This window comes from Pollachius pollachius, assembly GCF_949987615.1.
Source record: "Pollachius pollachius genome assembly, chromosome: 14".
In the NCBI taxonomy this organism is placed as follows: domain Eukaryota; kingdom Metazoa; phylum Chordata; class Actinopteri; order Gadiformes; family Gadidae; genus Pollachius; species Pollachius pollachius.
The window spans coordinates 16,715,119-16,737,881 of NC_136947.1; the positions used below are offsets into that span (position 1 = coordinate 16,715,119).

Sequence of the window (22,763 nt, forward strand, 5' to 3'; positions counted from 1 at the left end):
CTATATCTTGGCCCAGTGTTGACAGGAACTTAGAGTTCTTTGTCTTTGCCATCATAACAAAGTCAAAATGTCTGGGAATGACAACAGCCCGCTTGTTTACCACGCAGACTTTTGACCGCGTTCAATAAACGGATATTGATATCCATTTCAAGGATTCGCAAAATAGTTCGCAAAATAGTTTTTCTTTTTTTTACCTCACTATTGTTTTTCAACTTAAAGCTTTAATTCCTTCAACTGAAGAAAATCATTTTTTGGGAAATCTGTGGATAAGGTATGCATGTTTTTATGCGAGCAGCAATGTCAATTTGTCAGGCATTTTAGTTTAACGGTACTTAGTTAAAGTTAGATTCTAGACTAGGATCTAACTGAATATTTCTGAGTGCGTTTGTTGTCAAGGCTAACGGGTCGGCACGAGGCAAGTCTCCTTTGTCTGACAAAATGTACACTACGTGCCTACCTGTCTTTGAACATGGTCTGAACACAGGGATATGATGAAATTATATCCTGTGTTGATTAACAACATGTTTTGAAATATTTAACCATTTATTATTCACACAATTGTGTGTGTGTGTGTGTGTGTGTGTGTGTGTGTGTGTGTGTGTGTGTGTGTGTGTGTGTGTGTGTGTGTTACTAAGTTATGCATTGTATTTCTTTATTTGGATAACAGCATCTGCTCTGTGCTATTTGAGCAGGGAGACACGATTAACTTGATGTTAGGTCGGATCCTTCTGACCTAACCTGTCCAACTGTTGCTTTCATGGCCTATCTGAACAGATGGGCAAACGCAAAAGTTATTTTTATTTTATAAATACTTACTTATATTGTAACTTAGACCCACCATTGTAATTCATGCCTTAAAGTTGTGATGAGATTATGTGTTATAAATCTATAGAAAGTCTTTCATGTTATCCCTTTATGTTTCATGTTATCCCATTATGTTATCTCAATGATTTCTCAGTAAGCGTGTTTAGATATTTATTTTTCTGGTTTTATGTCCAGTTTTATAATTGATACAAATAATGAATGTTCATCTCGAACACTTAGTTATCCAGGTTTTGGACGAAAAGCTTGTTGTTGAGACAATGGTAAAGTAGCTCTCCTATCTCTCCTCCCCCATACCAATTCAAAACAAATTTGATTGACGTTGTAGGTAGGCCGGGCAACCGTTGCTCAAGCCTCTCCCGCCGTTCCCTCTTTGTCTCTTACCCTGCACTGTGCTGCAGGGCACAGCAACCTCACTGCTAGTTCCTAGTTTAGGCTCCAGGAAGTTATTTATCTGAAATTGTTTTGGCTCTCAAATGTATACTTCCTGTGGGGAAAAAAGAAGGACGTTACTCAAGCATGATGCAATGTACTTTAGAGCTAACCCAAGGCTTCGAGTATCGATATTCCAACTTGTTTTGTTTGCTTCCAACAGTATGTGCTCTCATTTGTGTTCTGCTAATAATGGTTCAGGCTTCACATCAACAATGATACAATCCCTCACTTGCAAGTCAACTTTCCATTACATTCCAATAAATGGCTATGTGCCTATTTTACCAGACAGTAATAATAACACTGACCAACCAGTTGAAGTGCTATACAAACAAAGCCCATGTTGTACAATATGAATGTTTCAGTAGATGATATAATGATATAATTGATACAGGTTGTCTTTTGGTCATTTCCAGATCCCTTTTACATCTAGTAGGAGGTCTGTGTTAAGGTGGCCAACATGGTGTTGATCCTTGGCAGAAGGCTGAACAGGGAGGAGTCTGAGACAAGAGACTCTCCTGCTGTAAAACGCAAGGTGCTGCCAAATAACCCAACTGTTAATCTTATCTTAAGATCTCTTTCTCTGTTAGTATTGCTTTCTGTAATATTATGGCTTAAATATTTGTATATCCCAAACGTTTCACTATTCCTGTTTAATAACCCCTTGTGGCTCCTTATTATCCCCCTCAGATCTTTGAGGTTGACCCCAAAACACTGAACAGTCAGGATGCCTTCGACTTCAACTGTGGCTCCGTCCACTCTGAGGCCATCCTGCAGGTGTTCAACGAGTTCCGCGATTGCCGCCTGTTCACCGACGTGGTCATCAGCGTGCAGGGCCGCGAGTTCCCTTGCCACCGCGCCGTGCTCTCCGCCTGCTCCTCCTACTTCAGAGCTATGTTCTGCAACGACCACCGCGAGAGCCGGGAAATGCTGGTGGAGATCAACGGCATCCTGGCCGAGGCCATGGACTCCTTCCTCAGCTTCGTCTACAGCGGCCGCGCCAAGATCACCACGGAGAACGTGCAGTTCCTGTTCGAGACGTCCAGCCTGTTCCAGATCGCCACGCTTCGCGACGCCTGTGCCAAGTTCTTGGAGGAGCAGCTGGACCCGTGCAACTGCCTTGGGATCCAGCGCTTCGCCGACGACCACGCCCTCAAGCATCTCGCCAGCCGCTGCCGCGTCTACGCCCTGGCCAACTTTGCGGAGGTGGCCCATCACGAGGAGTTCCTGGACCTGCGGCGGGACGAGCTGGAGGAGTACACGGCCAGCGACGAGCTGGCCGTGGGCAAGGAGGAGATGGTGTTCGAGGCGGTGATGCGCTGGGTGTACCACAGCCTGGAGCAGCGGAAGCCCATGCTCAAGGAGCTGCTGCACCACGTGCGCATGCCATTGCTGCACCCCAACTACTTTGTGCAGACGGTGGAGGGGGACCACCTCATCCAGAACGCCCCGGAGTGCTACCAGCTGCTGCACGAGGCCCGGCGCTACCACGTGCTGGGAAACGAGATGATGTCGCCCCGAACCCGACCACGCAGGTAAATTGGAAATCAGATACGGGAGCAAGAATGTATTATCTTGTCGATGATCTTCTTAGGAATCCACATCAAAATGCAAGATCTGCTCTGTTCCGAGGAAAATTATTGTTTTTTGCACGTTCCTCCTCTTTCAACCTTATAATTTTCCCTGTAGGACTACATTCCCAGTGGGGAGATCAGCAGGTGGATATGATATGTAGGTTTCCTGCGATCAAATCTTTGTGTGGTTTAAGGTGACAACCGGTTGACAAAGCCAATATCAGTTTTTCTGTGTTGAATAATCAAGGATAGGATTAAGAATGGGAAAGAGTTATTTGTCTGAACAGTCCCCATTGACTGGGATGTGCTTAACAGCCTCCTTTTCAAAACTAAAATACACCCTGTGATGTGTACGTCCTCCCATTCTAGTTCACACTCAAGCGAGACTCGTTGTGATTAAAGGCCTCATAAATAAAGGCATTGAATAGCGTGCATCTGGCAGCCCCGTGATAGGTTAAAAAGAACAGCTGCACCCTGGTGGAACAACAGCAACAGTGAGTCAGTTAACACTGCCGTGTGACGTCTGTCCCTGGCACATTGTGTCAGTATCCATGCAGATCTGAGAGGCTCAGCCCATCAGGCTGTCCGTCTTCTTCATACTGTCTGCCTCAGGTGCCCCCAGGGCCCCTGTGTTAATAGCCCCTGCACTGATGAACAGACGCCCTATTATACTCCCAGCTACCGAACGGGGAGAAGGGGCCCGAACCCCTTACGTCTTAGAAGTATACCCCTGGAACGACAAACCCTGACAAGACCCTAAACCCTGAGGTCTTGTCCTGGATCACACACACACACACACACACACACACACACACACACACACACACACACACACACACACACACACACACACACACACACACACACACACACACACACACACACACACACACACACACACACTTAATGAAGTTTAGAATTAAGTTTTCCATAGCCACTCTAATTCAATTTTGTTTGAGAAGTTGACAGCAGACTGGAGAGAGTGTGTTATCCAATAAGGGCTTCTTTATATTGATTTGGAACTTTCTGACACATTGTAAACAAGAGTAAGTCATGCCTTCAATGAGTTTAATTGCTCCCTTTATTGATATTTCTCTCTTTGAACCCGGAGATAAGTATAGCTATAGCAGCAGAAGATATCAGCGTCTGCCTGGTTATGATTGCCTTGGTGCTCTAAATTATGGTTTGATGTGTAAATATCACACTACACCTGTGTGTTTATTCAAGCACTATGATCTACTGAGATACCAGTATTGTTAGCATCATGTAACATCTGTTTTGTTTTGTTATGCTCAAATCGAATTACAATCTGTTGTTCCAGAGTCTAATCTGTATTACATCTCTATACCTTCATTCCACGCAGGTCTACGGGCTTCTCTGAGGTGATAGTGGTGGTGGGGGGCTGTGAACGCGTTGGGGGCTTCAACCTGCCCTACACCGAGTGCTTTGATCCGGTCACCGGAGAATGGAAGTCGATGGCCAAGCTGCCTGAATTCACCAAGTCAGAGTACGCTGTCTGCGCCCTCCGCAATGACATCCTGGTCTCAGGTGAGCACCTAAGTACATTATACTACTCTCTGAATTAGTCATAACAGGGTTGGAAAGTGTCTTGACTATATATGTCCTGAAATATTTATACTTTCCAATGTGCATTTTGTCTTTCAAATACCTTATGAAGTCTATTTCTATCCAAAAGCTTAAAATGGAGCTGTGAACGTAAGGTCCTGACGAATTGCCTTTTGATTTCAGCATACGGATGTGTTGTTTAAAGGGCGGCCCTGAGATGGCTATTCGCCCTGTCGTGCTATTTTTGCAGCCACAGCCCGTTTGAGACGAAGGAAAATCTGAGAGCAACATCTGGATGCACTCTCTGTGCTCAGTGTCACAGCAGGCCCTTCCTTATTGGCCGACGTGTCCAGTCACTTTCCAACCATTGGCCGATACACCAGATCACCTTTACATATACTATTACAGCATTCTCAAATCCCTAAATAGACAATTAGCTAGTTTTTGATCGTCCACAACCATGGCAAGAAATCTGTTTTGACAAACTCTTTCTATTTGTTGTTTACTGAATTCTGAGAGAGAGAGAGAGAGAGAGAGAGAGAGAGAGAGAGAGAGAGAGAGAGAGAGAGAGAGAGAGAGAGAGAGAGAGAGAGAGAGAGAGAGAGAGAGAGAGAGAGAGAGAGAGAGAGAGAGAGAGGCAAGATCTTCAGTAAGAACGTGCGCTGCTGTGTTTATATTCAGTCTCACGTGTGTGCTATCAATCAGCTGCAAGGGCTGCCTGGAAAAGTCAGCACTTAGCTTCTCATATTACACAGATCGATGAACACATATATTAAACAAGTTCATACTTGCTTTTACATTTGACCCCTTGCCTTTTGCAGGTTTATTTGTGATTCTCTGTCTCTGTCACTCTGTCTCTATCGCTGTCTCTCTCTCTCTCTCTCTCTCTCTCTCTCTTTCTCTCTTCCCCCCTGTGGATCAATGTGGGGACCTTTAAGTGTTGCGGTGTGTGCAGTTGGCCAAGTTCTGGAAATAGATTGTGATCTCTGTTTGATATACTGTAGCTTCTATTTTAGTCTTTCTACACCCTCAGGAGGTTTCCTGACTGGGATTTAACTGTATCCGCTTCAAACCTAATCGAATCCTTGCCTTGTCAAGAATCGCATGTCAGAAAGACATTAGTTTAGAACTGAAATTCTTTACTTATTCAATTGTATATCATGCAAAGAGACCTGTTCAGGGCCCTAGACAGTCTGGCTAGGCATGTTGTTTTAGGCAGTGCCTTGCATATATAGACAGACACAACATGCATTAAAAGATGATTACTTTTTTAAAAGGGACATCCCTTGTTTACTTTTTGTCTGCATTGAACAAAAAGAAAGGGATCATTATGGATTTTCTTGTCTGAATAACATGAAAACCTGCTAGTCTATACTTAATAGAGTTGTGCTGTCTGGTAGAGAGACTTTGCTGTAGGTTGCCTCATAACTAACTGACAGTTTTCTGGCAACAAACATCGAACTGCTAACGGCAGCAGTGGAAAAAAACCCATTCAGTATGTTCCCTATGGAGCATCTACAGGGGGTTCACGAGATGAGGCTGACTCTGTCAGGTTGATCTACTCCTAGTGTGTCATTAGCTCTTGAAGACGTCAATCTCATATATTTTTATATTTAGTTATATATATTAATATAATAAAGTGAGTGATTCCCATGATGTCAATTGATGTCTCCCTGATATCAATTGATGACTTTGTGCGAAATGACTCAGTTCCTAATCGCTCCCATTTTGATGTTAGCTGACACACTCTCATGTGTAGGATGGCTAGAAGATAAGAGCACACATTATTGCACATGCATCACATTTTCCCTTGATGTAAAGTGTAGTCTTGGAATATATTAGAGACAAAAGGGGGATTTTATATCAGAAACAAATTTACTCATCAGCCATTAAACCTGAAATGGGATTTATATATATATATATATATATAAACCCCATTGCCATTATATGGCAATACATGGCAATGGGGTATCACCTGGAAAGATAAATTGTTCTCTCTGTATATTTGTTCAGCCTAACCTGCATTCAGACCTGTGTGGGCCGGTAACCGGCTTATGCTAGCTTCAATTTACCTTGCAGGTGTTTGGAAACACAAGGAGGTGGGGGAGGGGTCAATAGAGCCATCGTTTGGGCTTGTTCAAAGCGTGTCGATTGTGGTCAGGCCGTAATCTGATTGGCTGGCTGCTGAATGATGTTTGTCTATCTGGCTCCAATGACAAAAAAATGAGGAAGAAAAAAAAAAGTTTCCTTATAGTTCAGACGCAGAGCAGAAGTATTCTGGATATATCTTGCTGCCGTTCAATCCTTGTCTCTTTAGTATGTGCTTAAACCAGTCAAACAAATGTTGCATATTTTAATCATGTGTATGTTTCCAGTTGAGTGTGTTTACCAAGGGACAACACTTAGAAACTAAGTCAGAGACTAAAAGCCTAGAAACTGTGTATGAAAGCATGTCGGCACCGACCAGAAGATTAGTCCTTGATTTCTAAACATATCCGTCTGTACAACTCCTCGATTTCAATCAAGACAATAGTTTCCAATGATGTGAAAAGTAAAAAGTGACAATAACAACAATGGGTGAACTATGCTTTGTGTGACAGGTGGTCGCCTCAACAGCAGGGATGTGTGGATGTATAACTCACAGCTCAACCTCTGGATCAGAGTGGCCTCCCTCAACAAAGGCCGCTGGAGACACAAGATGGCCGTCCTACTGGGCAAGGTAAACATGACACCTTAAACCATGAGTAATTGTAAAGCATACATGTACCGTCTCATCTGTAAAACAAAGCACTTTGTAAATTCATGAATAGCAGGACATTTGGCAGGGACACTATCATTTCTTGGGGAAATACACACATGTGTTGGTCAACAATCCCAATTAACAGCAATGACTTACACAAAGTAGGCATAATGTACCTCTGCACATTGGTAATTAGTCTTTTGTCATGAATAACAAATATGTACATTTTCTTCTTGAATAACTTATGGATGGGCTTTGTAATTCCTTGAACCTTAAGTTGGGTGCTTCTAAAAGGGACAGGAATTGGCGACAGGATTTCTTAAGGTGATCCTCCTCCATACAGGTTTCTGGGAGACTTCCAGTGATCTCATATTGCTATTATCTAATTTTCCACTTGGTTTCCCCAGGGCTTGGTAAACCGTCAGTTCATATTATTAATGCTATGTACTCAGAAGCAACTGCAATGGTGGATAGCAGTATTTACATATTGACAAAAGCCAAAGTTTTTCACGGATGCATCAATAAAGCCACTTGAGTGCATTGATACTTTTACATATTCCATCCCAAATACATCCATATATTCATCTATACAGATGGTATGTGTGCTGTAGGTATGTGATGCCAAACAGGAAGTTAGATGAGGTGCTAATTAGAGTAGATCACAGTGAACTTCCTGATATGTCTGACAGTAACCCTTGAGATTAGGATCTGAGGCTTCAAAAGCAGTTTAGCAGGCAGTGGGAGTTTGATGGATGGGGGCAAATGTTTCACGTTTCTGGGTTAAAGACTGACTCAGTTAACTGCCCTATATCAGGCTTTCTTCTAATGTGTTGCTACCCACTCGCCTACAGCCTGCGGTGGCAGCGCAATTGGACACATTGGCGCTACCAAAGGCTTGTCTGAGCACTGTAAACATCTACTCGTACTGGGCACAGAAATAGTTCCTAAAGTCCAGTAGTTAAGAATGCCAGTATTTAGGTGTATAACTGTGTTTAACAGTGACCTTTTAGGTGTAATTGTGCTCATGTGTAATTATGGTTGGTTGCAAAATACCATTCCGAGACTAATCAGGACCACTTGTAAAACCATTTGTACATTTTACCAGTTGTAAAATACATGTCATGCGTACCACACATAGTACAATGTCTGTGCGATGATTATTAGCGTGTAATAACTGTAAGGTTTGCGTAAAGTACCACCAACCCATGTGGCATTAGGGCGCACTCACACTAGGCCATCTGTACCGTGCCCAAGTCCGTTTCCCACCTGTACCGTGCTCAAGTACGATTACCCCCCCCCCACACACACACACACACACACACACTGCTGTGCGCTGACCTGTGCTCACACTAGGCAATCTCAACTGGGCCTGACTACGGTTGCGTCTTGTACATACGTCATCACGTCGTAAAACATCACCACCAAGCGTCCGCTGCTTAGTAGAACAACACAGACAACACAGTTGACACTTTCCTGACTTTGTTGCTTATTTGGAGCCGTTCTACTCAGATACAGCCCTCTCTCACTGAGCGTTTTTACACTGCCAAATAGGCTGTTTTATGCACGCCTTTTTCACGGCACGGTCCGCGCGTTTACACACCCCAAGGTAAATTGCCTGCTTGAGCTAGAACCCCAATTTACCCTCCCGGACCCAGCACACATTGGTGGTTTATTGGGTTTCATTCTGTTGTAAATGCGATGGCTCTGCGGTTCCGTGGGGGGGGGCTTGGGTAGTGGTGTTACTGTGCTGTCTCCACAGAGACAACGCAGCGATATCATCATGAGCAGTTGAGTACTAACTTGAGAGAAAGTGAAATCAGCGAGCAGCTGATCATGTGAGAGAAGGTGATGCAGTCGTATTAAACAAAGACGTTGAAAGATAGTGCGATCTATGAGAGACAAAAAAACAAGTGGTCAGCAAAATAAAGAATAGGGTGGCGTTTTTGCACTTGTAAATAGTTTGTCGCGTTTGTAGCCTACACTCAGACGTGAACTTATTCTTGCATGCGGATGTCTTCATTCATAAAAAAATAAAAACATTCGGGAGTGTGCAAATTATTCTTAAGAGGTCTAGATTCCGTGCGCAGCCCCGCCTTTCTCCAGTGAACAAAGAAAGCTGCGACGAACGGGGTATTTTTAATCACAAACTCAACTTCACTATCGCACCAACGTGAACCGCTAGCCGTCATGTTTATTGTTTGATGGGAAAGAAGGGTTGCATGGACTATACGTCATCCAGCTCCGGTTGCGTAGCCAGCATCTGTACCGTGGTCTGAGCACACCTCTCCCAAGTGTGCTCAGGCCACGGAATTGAAGTGGACTTGAGTACGGTTGGCGTGCTCACACTAGCCAAATGATCTAGACTTGAGCACGGCACAGGTGTGAATCTGTGAAACAGACTTGGGCAAGGTACAGATGGCCTAGTATGTCAGTCAAATCTGACACACACACACACACACACACACACACACACACACACACTATGATAGATATTCTCTGTCAGCTTTAGACCCTCAATGGGTGTCTTTCATCAGAAACAGACAGCTTGTTGCCTCTGTCACATCTATTGTGCAAACAAACACATGCTCTCTCTGTAGACTGGGTTGCATGAGACCGATTTGGCCTTGCGTTGGTCCCACACACACAAACCACACATGCGCAGGTTTAAAACAAATTAACCATGTTCTACCAAAACAATGAAGTAATCTGTTTTGGCCTGTTCCAAAAGACAAGCCATTGGCCTCATAGAGTACTGTGTGCCGTGAACACAAAATAAGGTTGAACAGATATGGCTGGCTCTATTATATCCACTGATGTGTTATCTATCCACTTGAATCCATCTAGCATTGAAATATTGAAAAGGTCCACAGAGTACCTGGCGTGAAAACACTAAAATGAGACCGCAGTGAGACCCTTCCGTCTAGTCTGAATACTTCTTCAAGGCTAAGAACAAGACAGTGGTTAGGGAAGATGGGTGCGGTGCCCCCCCCCCCCCCCCTTTAATTACAGACAGGCAGTATGTCACAGCAAAAGAATGTGTCTATTTTGTATATGTACTTCCGTCGTAACACAAACACCGACACACACTCATGACACTCACATTCCGTCTCTCCACGCTGAACGATTCCTAAACCACTCTCGTCCCCCACTAGGACCTGTTATTCAGGCCCACTTCCGGTATCTGTCCGGTATCTCTTTGTTCTCCTCCTCATCCCAACCTCTCTTCAGCATTGCTTTTAAAAACAACCGACAATTTCTGTAGCGCTCAGTTCCCCCCCCATCCCCTACTTTCTGGCTGCATGGTTTCATTATCCTTCCATTGGGGTTTCCCGTGTGATATGTTTGTAGTGAACGTTTTCTAACTTGTTGGGGGCTCACACTCCATTCCTTACTGTGTCTGTAATTTCATAATTTGAGGAGACAGCTGTTTTCCTTTGCCGGCTTTGGGAACAAAATACTGTGTTGGCCATATGTACAGTTTGGTGAATACATACATCCATCCGTCCATCCATCCATCCATCCATACATCCATCCGTCCGTCCGTCCGTCTGCCCGTACGTACGTACATACATACATACATACATACATACATACATACATAAATACATTACATTACATTACATTACATTACATTACATACATGCATACATACATACATACATACATACATACATACATACACCGAATTTTCGGCCACCGAAAACTTTCGGCCGAAAATGGCCTTCGGCCGAAATACTTATTATTATTTATTTGATGTACACATGAGTGGGGTCAAGTTAAACATTTTATTTAGAATTTTATTTTATTTTATATTGTGCATTGTTGTAATGTCAGTGCTAAATAAATATTTTCATACTTTTGTAATTGATTTATTCTTTGAATTGCAATGCCTTGATTTTAATGAAGTTAGTACACAGTCATAGCCATAAATGCAATGGTACTAATAATTCGCATAATAATTTATTTCAGTGTTTCGGTTTTCGGTTTCGGCCAAGAATTTTCATTTCGGTGCATCCCTAATACATGCATGCATACATGCATACATAAATACATACATACATACATACATACATACATACATATATACATACTGTGGTAACCAAGCACGGTGCGTGAACAACCTCCTCCCCAAACAGGACACAACTTTGCTGGGCAAAAGCCAAAAAGGCATGTTTAATCCAAAATCAAACAAAGTCTCATACTGAAAATAATACAACAACGAAAAAACCTGGGAGGAATCGACGGTCCTATCACCCGTGGGTGGAATCCCGTCACCCACGAGGACCGGTCTCTCCGTACCGGAGCTCCAGGGCTGGGAGAGGCCTGAATGAGAGCCCTGAATGAATGACCTGTTCCTCAGGTGCTCTGCATGTCCGTAATTGGCCAGGGCTGGGTTGCCACAATACATACATACATACATACATACATACATACATACATACATACATACATACATACATGGCGGGGGATAGATAAATGAAACTCGTGGAATATGTTGTTAGAATAAGTGGTAGTTGATTGGTTATTATTTTTTATCGCACCTTATTTGCTATGCAAATAGACAGGTGTTCCAACGTTGACCCGATTTAAGATATTTCCCCCCTTCCTTCTTCGTCTTTCTATGTTTTGGTTCTTCCTTTTCTTCCTATCCACGTTTCCTTCTTCCCCTCGTGTTCTTTCCCTCGCCACGTGTTAGTTCTGGAACAGCCTCGAGGCTGAAGGGTTGCACAACACCACCTTGTTGATCATCTCTAGTGTGCTCTGTTACCAGTCCCACTGCTTGTTTTTCGGATTACTGTATTTCTCCATTACGTACCCTTACTAAGCATTTTCTTTGTCAACTTAAAAAGCATAAAAAGTCTCAAATAAATCTAGCTATTTTGTGTCTCAATCGTGGCAGTTTATGGAGAATAACAATCAGGTCAACACCCCTGCTCCTGCTGACTCTGTGTTGTCGAATTAGATTAGTACAATAAATCAAGTCCACATCTAAAATCCTTGACTAAGATCACATTATGCAAGTGACCTGAATCAAAGGGGTGGTGTAGTAGTGTTGTAATAACATAGTCACTCCGGAGGAGGTAAACTTGGCCGTGGTTTGGGTAGCCACATTTGGACATAATGGGTTTGTGGAGTGTGTTTACAGTGTGAAACGCCTGTGTATAACATAGGGAACAAAGAGGAGAGAGAGAGATAATCGCTCATGTAAGATTGTGAAGCATTACATCACTCTGGCCGCTTGCCAGATGGACCGCTCGGCTTTCCACGCAAGGAACCGGCTGTACTTGCCATTCAATGACCTATATACCCCTGTGTGTGTGTGTCGTGTGCCACTGGGGCGCATGTGGATGCGGTTTGTTTTAAAGCTAGTTTAGTGAAAACACTTGTGTCCTACAGGTTTACGCGGTGGGGGGCTACGATGGCCAGACCCGCCTGACTAGCGCCGAGTGCTACGACTCCTTCTCCAACCGCTGGACGGAGGTGGCCTCCATGAAGGAGGCGGTCAGCTCCCCGGCAGTGGCCAGCTGTGCGGGGAAGCTCTTCGTCATCGGGGGAGGTCCGGACGACAACACCTGCTCGGACAAGGTTTGCAACGGAGCAGACATGCGCATGCCTCCACAATGACATGGCCTTAGACAGCCCCTAATAACAAGTTTGACGGTAAATTCAAATGCTTCTGTTCCGGAAATTTTCCCGAGAACGTGGTTTGAAAACCACAATGTCGATCAAATTTATATCCTCAACGTTATTTGAGAATGCTTCTCTGGAAAATTGCCAAGATGAAATGCATATCCTCAAGAGTTGTATGCAAATGCTCCTCCGGAGAATTCCCAATAACTTGGTGTTTGAACAATGCTCAATCAACAATGTTCAAAGTTCAAATGCTGTTACTCAGAGTTATTTGCAAATGCTTGCTGGAAAATTCCGAATAACTTGATGTTTGAACAATGCTCAAACAACAATGTACAATGATCAAATGCATTTCCTCAAAGTTATTTGAGATGCTGGCGTAAATGAGAAGTTAACCACTTCACTGGAATTGTTATGCCTGTTTTGACCCCGTATTGTGTTCTTTGTTCATTGAAACACCATTGTTTCTGAAGCTAAGCTTGTCAAGCTAGCATATCGATTTTAACATCGTCATTAACTGGTTATTGTTATGATGCTAATGTATGCGTATTGCAGTATTTCAGGTTCAATGGCTGATGAGTAATGCGTCAGAGTCATTTGTTTCTGACTTATTCACCTGTCACTGGATGACGCCAATGCGCCGGTGATGATCGTTGTGCACAAGTGCAATAGTGCACGAGAGTCAGGCCGAGCGAGTTTATCCTGGTCCTTGTTTAATATCTATTGTTACATCAGTAACAATAGATATTAAACAAGGTCATTAAAACAGGGTGTTTTCTTATAGCACATCCCATTTTGTTTATAAATGAGTGAGTTGAGAATCCATGATGGGACAATCCGACCGCCAAAACAATGAGACTGAGTTCCAGTTAGATTTACATATCCCTAAAGTGAACTGTGAAGAAGTAAACAGGAAGACAGTGACGTTCAATATCAAAGGATCTCTCGCCAGAGGGGGGATTATTCTCTCCCCCTAGCTGTTTTTTCTAGTTCATATATAGCTTTGTTCGCAGAACACAAAGGGGCAGTCCTGCGATGGATGTTACATCACAAAGCTAAGTATGAACCCGACTGCATAATTGCCTTTGTCTGGGTTCATATTTGCAGTTTGGCTCCAACTGTCACGGCTCCAGCCGTCCCCTTGTCACTCATGTATGTGGTGGTTCATCTTCCTTAAGAAAGTCATGCGACCACTTGGACTGAAAGGATACACAATGGGTGTTGTTCACATGAACTGTGGTTATGACAGGGGAAAAAACTCCATTTGGAAATTTCCTTCTTCTGCATTGCATGTCCCAGGCTATAATATCTTTAGACGAGACAGATCTAAGGGAAGAGGGGGTGAGGTCATGATTTATATCAAAGACCACATCAACTGTCATCAAATATGCTGGCCTTTTGACCATGATTTGGAGTGTATTGGACTGAATATAGTGCTTTCATCTGAAATGTCTTTTGTGCTCATTGTTGTGTATCATCCACCTTCCTCTAATAATGATTTTTATATCACATTTAAAAAGCTACTTAAAGCATGTGATTTTAAAACAGAGGTAATACTACTTGGCGATCTAAATTGTAACTGGTTAGATAAAACTAATAGGAAACTCCTTAAGCAGACTACAGATAGCCTGGATTTTACACAATTGTTGGAAGGTCCAACTAGAATTACTGCATCTTCCCAGACACAAATAGACTTAATATTTAGTAACAAGCCTGAAAGAGTTGTTAAGACATTTAATTTTATTACTGGACTGTCTGACCATAATCTGACATTAATGTCCAGAAAACTAACAAAGAAACGTTTTCATCATTCTAATAAACCTATAGAGCAACTCAGGATTCCAAAAATTTAAATGGCTAATTTCCAAAGAGCAGTGCAGCAGACTAATTGGAAACATTTACTTACTGGAAGCAATACAGAAGCAGATAACAAATGTTATCTGCCAAGTTACATAGTCTAGTTAAGGAGTTTACTAAAAAGGTCAAAGGAAAGAAAAAAATCAATGCACTTCCCTGGCTCAATACTGAAATATTCAACCTGATGAAGGAAAGAGACTCTGCATTGAAAAGATAATCGAAGACCAAATTAAATATTGACAGATATAGGTTCACTTCACTACGTAATAAAGTAATCAAAGTCATCAGAAAGGCCAAAGCTAACTGTTTCTTCTTAGAGGAGGTCCGAGCAATGGTCGAGAAGGGAGGTGTTGTTAGGGCTGTGTTTTTACACCTTCGTAAAGCTTTCGACACAGTCAACCATCAGGTCCTTATTGCCAAACTGTCTGCTTTTAACTTCTGACCTTTAACACTCAAATGGATTAAGTCATATTTAACTGGTAGAAGTCAACATGTTTTTGTGAACAATCAACGTTCACCAGCTCTTAACTTATGCACTGGGGTACCACAAGGATCGATACTTGGCCCGCTTTTGTTTAGTCTGTATATTAATGATCTGCCGTTGGTTTGCCCTGATGTCAAAATACAAATGTATGCAGACGACACTGTAGTACATGTGCATGCCAAAACAAAAGATCTGGCTGCTGCTAAACTCACCACAGCTATGGACCAGATCACTAATTGGCTAAACCATTCCTGCCTCCAACTTAATGTTAATAAAACCATAGGAATGTTTTTTACCAAAAGACAATGTAACATCATGTCGAACATAACAATATCAGGTCAAAACATAAGTATTGTGCCACAATTTAAGTATCTGGGCATTATCATTGATTCTACTCTTTCTTTTAAAGCACACATTAAGAAAGTGTGCAACAGGGTCAAGTTTAGCCTAGCCAATTTTAAATCTATTAGAAATTCCCTAACTTTTAATGTTGCCAAACTTTACATGGATGCCATGATTATGTCACATCTTACATACTGTATGACAAGCTGGGGGCAAACTAACAGTTTGTCATTGAAGCCATTAGCAACTTTTTATAAGAGAACACTCAAAGTGTTGGACCAGAAGCCTAACAGTTCACATCATTGTACTATATTAAATAACCGTAAACTGCTGAGCAGGGAAGATGTAATCAAATATAAAAACATCTGCCTGGTTTTCAAAATTCTGCATAACACTGCTCCTCCTCCTTTAAAGTCATTCATGATCCAACGTAACAGCAGCAATCAGATCACCAGAAGCGCCACACGGGGTGACCTTCTAATCCCATTTAGAAAAAGCACATTTGGTCAACAATCATTTTCTGTTATAGCAATACAAAATTGGAATCAACCACTATCAATGATATACATACATATTCCACCTTTACAGCACACCTGAAAACATGGCTGTCCGACAACTATAATTGCACACATTAATTTCTGTCAGACGTGATGTGTGTGTTTGATGTGACATAGTCCTAGTCATTGCTGCTGCCACTCCATCTCTGCTACCTGCCTGCATGTTCTGCCCTATGTGCTTTCAATGTGATCTTTGTGGCCTATTTTCCCTTGTCGCCTGTGTGTTTGTGTTGTTGTTGCATGAACTGCCTTGATATCTTTGCCATCCTCTGTGCTTGCCTGTTTGTTCTTGCTCCAACTGTGTGCAATATGTTTGTTTGTCTTTTTCCCCTTTTTGCTCAGGCCTGCTGTAATTATAAATGTAATGTATTTATTTTATTTTACTATTATGTATTGTAGGTAGCCTACTGACAACTGGCTGGGGACTACAGCTGGAAATTAGCCAAATAGGCTAAAGCTGCTCCTTCTCAAAGGGGACTGTCCACAAAACTATAAACAAAAAAAAAAAGAAAGAAGGAAAACATTTTAAGTGCAAGTGAATAAAATGGCATGGAAGGATATGATGCCAGACTGCCGAGCCACTGAAAATAAGATGCATCGATCTTTCTTTCCTGCATTCCTGTTCTCAGAAAGGCTGGCAGGGAAAACCGCAGAATGCGTTTACTATAGCCCAGATTATTATTTTTTCCTTTCAATGTGAAACGAATATTCTACTTCATTTCGATGTAATATTTGAAAGTCTAACCCAATACCTTCTATGTCACAGGTCCAGTGCTATGATCCAGAGGAAGACACCTGGATGCTAAGAGCCAACATCCCCATCGCCAAGCGCTGCATCACGGCCGTGTCCCTCAACAACCTGATCTATGTGGCCGGGGGGCTCACCAAGTCCATCTTCTGCTACGACCCGCTGGAGGACTACTGGATGCACGTGGTCCACACCTTTAGCAAATTGGTAATAACTCTAACATGGGTTTATGTTGTTGGGCTGCTGCGAGCCACTTGCTCGCATGTCAATGTGTTTATAACTGTTGTTGTTGGTCTGTCTCCTTATGGGCTTTCAGGCTGTAAACAATAATTTACTCTCACAATGAAAGATGTAAAAATAAAAATATGTCAATACATACAGGTCTCTCTCTCTTCCCCTCTCCCTCTCTCATGCTCTCACTCTTGCATCTCTCTCTCGCATCTCTTTTGTTTCTGGTGGTTGTTGGCTAGTGGTTGTAAGTTTGCTCTCACAATGAAAGATGTAAATATAGAAAAAGGAATGCATCAATACAAATCTCTTTCTAATCAGTGTTTGTGTTTGTGTGTGTGTGCTCTCTTCCAATCCCCCTACCAGGAGAGCTGTGGCATGTCGGTGTGTAACGGGAAGCTCTTCATCCTGGGCGGGCGCGGGGAGAGTGGCGAGGCGTCCGACGGCATTGTGTGTTATGACCCCGCCTCCGGCATCATCACTGGTGTGGCGGCCATGCCCCGGCCCATCTCGTACCATGGCTGTGTCACCATCCACCGCTACAACGAGAAGTTCCACAAGCCCTGACCCGTAAACAAATGACCACCACACACATAAATTCACACACACACTCATTACAAAGGACACTCTTTGAGAAAGTTGGCTCAAAGACACACAAGCACTGGTACACACGACGCGATCACGCCGATATGATATACACAAAGCGGTTCAGATGTTCGGGTCTTTTCAAAGCTTCATGTAGCAGCACGCTGGGCGATGGTGTTACAAGTCATACTGTTGACTACCCACTTTATTCCTTATTCTGTGATAGAGGAGCCTTATTAGTATTTCTGTAGAACCGCGTCATTGGTGTTAGACACAATGAGAATTAAAAAATAATCTCAATGATTAAGGCTGGTCGATTATAAATTCAAATTTGCAAAAAAAAAATTCAAAGTGTGACTTGCAAAGTTAGATGAGCTAAAATAGGACTTTATTCATTTGTAAATTCTCTGCATTACTACATTGATGGGGTTTTAGTATAGCTCTACCTTTTTCTATTTGTAGCTTGGAAAAAGTCATCTAGATAATCAGGACATGGCCAGTTTGCAAGGGATGCAAGGTTTGGGACAGCTGTAATTGGTAACTATGTGATACTTCAGCATCACCTATAAGAATACATCACATATCTCCAAAATGGCCTCGATAACAATTCCCCAACACTTAATATGACCTCTTGGTCATATTAAGGCGGGCAAACAGTCTGCAAGCTGTCTGCAAAGATAAAATATTGAGAAATATCTCCAGATTTTATCTTTGAAGCTCCCAACACACAACGTCCCCTCTTCTTGCAGTTTCTGGTGGGGTTTCCTTTGTCCCTCTCATATCCTGTGGGCTGGTCAGTGCGGGCCAGGGCTATACTTCCTTTTATATGTGGTCGCTATGGACTCACTAGCTAATAACCATGTTGACTTCCTATGTTTTTTGTTTTCAGTGATACTTCCCCTGTAGTTACTCTTCCCCTAAACCATTATGCTGTTAACATTAACGACAAGTTATGTGGTCATTGTTAACATTACCATTACACACAATACTGATAATTTCTTTTTTTATTATTATAATATTAAATGATGCCTTTTTTATAACAAATGTTACTAGGTTGGTATAGGTTTAGAAATCCTGACAATTGCATACAGGATGATAAATGGTTGTGTGGGTGATTTATTGTTAGAAGCCTTTGCAGATCAAACTCAAAGACTATTTTGATTAAGTGTTTAAGTGAGCTGTTGATTAATTTAATGTGTCTGTGTGTGTTGTGCATGAGACTTTCGGGTGTTTGGCCAGAATGTGTAACAACCATGGAGATGTATCAAAAATGGTTGCATTTTTATATTGCATGCTCTGTCAATTTGTATACATCTGCATGCCTTGTCCGAACCTGATCAGTTATCAGCACTTTGCCACCGCACCCCCCTTGCACAACCAAATGTGACTCGGGTAACCATGGATACCTCCTTGTGTTTACGGCTGGGCAGAAGGGGTGCCTGTACCTCACACAGGAGTGATTGAGATTGGACTTGTTGGTCATGTCGGTAAAGACACTTTTTTTTATACCAAGGTTGATATAGATGGAGTAGTGGTTTTTGCTGTGAATATGGTAACATTTTGTTTTGTGATTTTTTTTTTTTGCATCCATCTTTTATTTAATGTCTCTTCTATATTTACATTAAAATGTATTTCTGTATCCAAGAGCCCCACATCGTGCACTTTGACAGATTCCCTGTTGAACATAGAACAGGGTGACTATGTAATATGGTAACCTTTTTTTATTTTTTTACTGTATCAGTAAATGTTCTTTGCTGTCATGTGACGTATTTGAGTTGAGAGAGGGGTTGAGGGTCTTGACAGTGACCCCTGCTGGTTCTGATATTCCATGACATCAACAAGAGCATGCTGTCAAAATGGTTAAAGATAGAGTTGTAATACTACTTATCGTTCAAGGTCTAAGGAAAGAATTGAATAATCACATTTTCGTTAAATTGATACACAGCTTGGGGCAGTGTAGTGTTCGCGTGGCGGGGTGTTTGACTCTCTGGCTGAAAGGTACTGGGTTCGATCCCCTTTGTCTACATTTTACCTGTAGGTATCCTAGAGCAAGATGCCTAACCCCTACCGACACCCCCATTACATGGATACGAATTCACAGTAGACGGTATGGATAAATGCATCAGCCAAATGACTAGGTAACTTGACAATACTGGAGCCAGCTGAGTTATGCAAGTTGAAAGAAAACAAGTGTGCATAAGAGAGTAAGTAGCAGTTAGTGTGCGTCTGTGATTTCACTGAGTATTTACTACTCCAGAATGCACCCTTTGATCCTTTTGTAATGCATTTTTCGTGTTTTCTATAATAGTGTAGTCGAGGATGTTAATGTTGTCCTCAGTTTTCAGGCCTCCTTCCTGACTTTTTAAATCATAGGTCATTTTTGTAATTGGTTATGGGATTGTTCGTGTGTGTGTGTGTGTGTGTGTGTGTGTTTGGCTGACATGTGGGTGTATTTTTGCCTTCCATGTTCACGAATGATGACATACATTTGAACAAATATAAATTGATAACTCTGGCAAAATATATTGGCTTCACTTTTAAAGATTACTTAAAAATTGTTGCACGGTTATTGAATGCAAGGTGGAGGCTTCCACCTGCTTTATACAGAATACCTGACCTGTGTGCCTTAATGATAGAATAAACCAAAACAAGAAAGGAATGGATGTTGACATTTACAAGTTAGCTTTTGATGTTGCAAGTTCTCTCTTCATTTAGCTGTGATGCCTTATCTTTGACAGTATTTTCTGAAATTGTCAATGAAATACCAATAAAGATATTCTTTCTAAATATGCATGTGTGCAGTGTTATCAGTGATGGAATGTAAGTAATGCAACCATGGCGTTATATCCTCATTCAATTGTTGATTAAATCTTTGTTGGCTTATCTTCTTACCAAGAGCCTTCTTTCCAACAGTTTAGTTATTTCTGTTTAGTTATGTCGAGATGGGGCCAGTTTCCAAAAGGTGAAAATAAAGAGAAAGAAGGAAAATTGTTTAGTCTTGTTTGGAGAATGCAGCTGGCAGAAAGTTGGTTATCTCACCCAGAAAAAAAATATTCTTCTACTAGTCTATTTTGACTATTGGTCAAATCAACGGTAAAAACAAATGATATTTTGCTGAACCAGAGCATTTTAACAAACAATATGTCATCGTCCAATATATCCCCACATAAACTCATTAGCCTATATATTTAATTATACATTTTAATAAGTTTACACTTATTAAAATAGTGTAAACTAATTAAACTAACTAACTAACTCATCTTGTAGGAGATTGTACATTATTCCCACAGAAGGATGTTTATATCATTTCATCTTTATTCTATTTGCTAGTAACTAAAGCTAGTTTGTATGGTAGAATAGTGGTGCCTGGTGGCTGCTATCAAGAATTGCATGGCCAATTACCATGATTTAGCTTAGATGCTCACTTAGAAATTTCATTAAGTTATACCACACGTATCCAAGATTAATATAACCGACTGTAGTGCCGGGGTTTGTACACAGCTCATTATACAAAGAAACACCTTCTAACGGTTTGTAGCAATACGGTCAAGTATTTTATCATATTTGATCTCTAATAATCACATGTGTGCTAACTGCTAGCAGGAGATGTACCAGCTAGCTCAGTGCTCTTAGCTCCGCGGCTAACTCGGTCGGTAATCTCTGGTCCGCCCGGCTGGCACCCGGCGGCTGCACTAGCGAGAGGTAACACGCCACGCGGATTATTGAGGAACGTGAAAAAAATTGGAAAAATAGGAAATATGTTTCGTCTAACGCCGTGAACGTTATTTTATGAACGCAATTATTTGAACGGTTTAAAATGTATGTGCTGTAATAGCCGTGCAGTATGCTACAAAACAATGCTAGCTGGAGGTACCTCCTCCCGAAGCTAGCCTCGGTTCTGGGCCGCAATCACTGTAACCCAAGCGGCTAGTTACCCAGTAGTGGCTCCGAGAGAAGAGCTGGCCTTTAACCGGCTATCTACAAGTTTATATGCAGACACAATTAGCATAACATTGCTGCTGTAAAATTGCAACTGTAAGTGTTAACAATGCTGTTGGCTTTTGCTTTTGTTTTTAATGTTTGACAGGCAGTCATGTCAGGGATCAAGAGGAAAATAGAGGATAATGATCCGGACTACGAAGACATATCACATATCCAAGAGAGCAAACGAAATAAAGTAGTCGAACATAATGGTAAGGTTCTGCTGTGGTCGGAGCACCAGCCTCACACCACGGGCAACATGCTGATGTCTCCGAGTCCTACAATTGACAGTGGATGGTCTATGTTGTAGTACCTGCTTTATTATCAAAGATTAACATCACACTGTCTATGTTCTCACGTTGCCAGCACGGGAGGCGACGGTGCAGAAGATTGAAGCCATCATCAGAGAGCAGTTTTCTCTAGAGATGAAGAATAAGGAGCATGAAATAGAAGTGATAAGCCAGGTAACTGGATGCCATTGAAACATCTGTATCACATCGTCATATTATGCTCCCTCGTATAATAATCATATCCGTGTTGTTCTTCAACTTGTTTCATTTCATAATGCTTGATGCAGCGACTCAATGACGCAAGAAGGATGATGGACAAGCTAAGGGCTTGCATAGTGGCCAATTACTATGCCAACGCTGGACTGACCAAAATCCCAGAGGTAAACACTGACGTGTATATATTCAGACTTTCTCCTATACGGTTGTAAACATAAATTCCCAATAATACGTTTAATAATAAGAAGAATAAAATTAAGTATTGAGTTGGTGTCTAACTACTACTACTACAAAGAAGCTGCAATGTCGAGCTGAAGTATGAAGTATGGTATAAGGGTCGTCCCAAATCTGCGGCAAGATGACCCTGACCTGCTTAATGACATCTTAATCCATTCTTTCTGCGTCCGCTGTCGTTGTTCCAGCACACCACCAAGAGCGATGCCACGGTGCTGAACCACCCGGCCATCAGGCGCTTTCTGGAGTCCCCCTCCCGCTCGTCCTCACCACTCAACCAGGGCTCCGAGACGCCCTCCATACCCCCCTCCGAGTCCGAGTCCCTCTCCCAGCACGGGGAAGGGGCCGACCGAGAGAGGGCGTCGCGGAGGGAGGGCGGCAGCAAAAATGAGCGCCGGCCAGGCCGCAACACAGGGAAGGTGAGTCGGAGTAACGTCTGGGGTCATCGATCAGTCGAATACTTTCGATCTTTGGTC

General features: G+C 42.3%; 2 protein-coding genes across 3 annotated transcripts in view; both read left to right on the forward strand.

Annotated features, from left to right (window-relative positions):
- Nucleotides 1-43: 43 nt before the first annotated feature.
- Nucleotides 44-20,353, forward strand: klhl24a (kelch-like family member 24a). Its single transcript, XM_079751112.1, has 8 exons — nucleotides 44-271; nucleotides 1,671-1,789; nucleotides 1,945-2,789; nucleotides 4,192-4,376; nucleotides 6,995-7,113; nucleotides 12,532-12,720; nucleotides 16,772-16,960; nucleotides 17,348-20,353. The coding sequence occupies exons 2-8, from the start codon at nucleotides 1,715-1,717 to the stop codon at nucleotides 17,546-17,548; spliced, it is 1,803 nt and encodes a 600-aa protein (XP_079607238.1). The 5' UTR covers nucleotides 44-271; nucleotides 1,671-1,714; the 3' UTR covers nucleotides 17,549-20,353.
- Nucleotides 20,354-21,150: 797 nt separating this feature from the next.
- yeats2 (YEATS domain containing 2) overlaps nucleotides 21,151-22,763 on the forward strand; it is a 29,667-nt gene continuing 28,054 nt past the window's right edge. For both annotated transcript variants that reach the window (XM_079751137.1, XM_079751138.1), the window contains exons 1-5: nucleotides 21,151-21,268; nucleotides 21,654-21,759; nucleotides 21,914-22,011; nucleotides 22,125-22,217; nucleotides 22,476-22,706. In XM_079751137.1, the coding sequence (XP_079607263.1) occupies nucleotides 21,660-21,759; nucleotides 21,914-22,011; nucleotides 22,125-22,217; nucleotides 22,476-22,706 (522 nt within the window). In that variant the 5' untranslated portion in view covers nucleotides 21,151-21,268; nucleotides 21,654-21,659. The remainder of the gene's footprint in view (nucleotides 21,269-21,653; nucleotides 21,760-21,913; nucleotides 22,012-22,124; nucleotides 22,218-22,475; nucleotides 22,707-22,763) is intronic.

Bases quoted from the DNA above. Each gene is read 5' to 3' on its own strand.
- klhl24a (XM_079751112.1), top strand. From the start codon at position 1,715: ATGGTGTTGATCCTTGGCAGAAGGCTGAACAGGGAGGAGTCTGAGACA. The intron at 1,790-1,944 runs GTGCTGCCAAAT...TATCCCCCTCAG, and splicing joins CTCCTGCTGTAAAACGCAAG to ATCTTTGAGGTTGACCCCAA. The intron at 16,961-17,347 runs GTAATAACTCTA...TCCCCCTACCAG, and splicing joins TCCACACCTTTAGCAAATTG to GAGAGCTGTGGCATGTCGGT.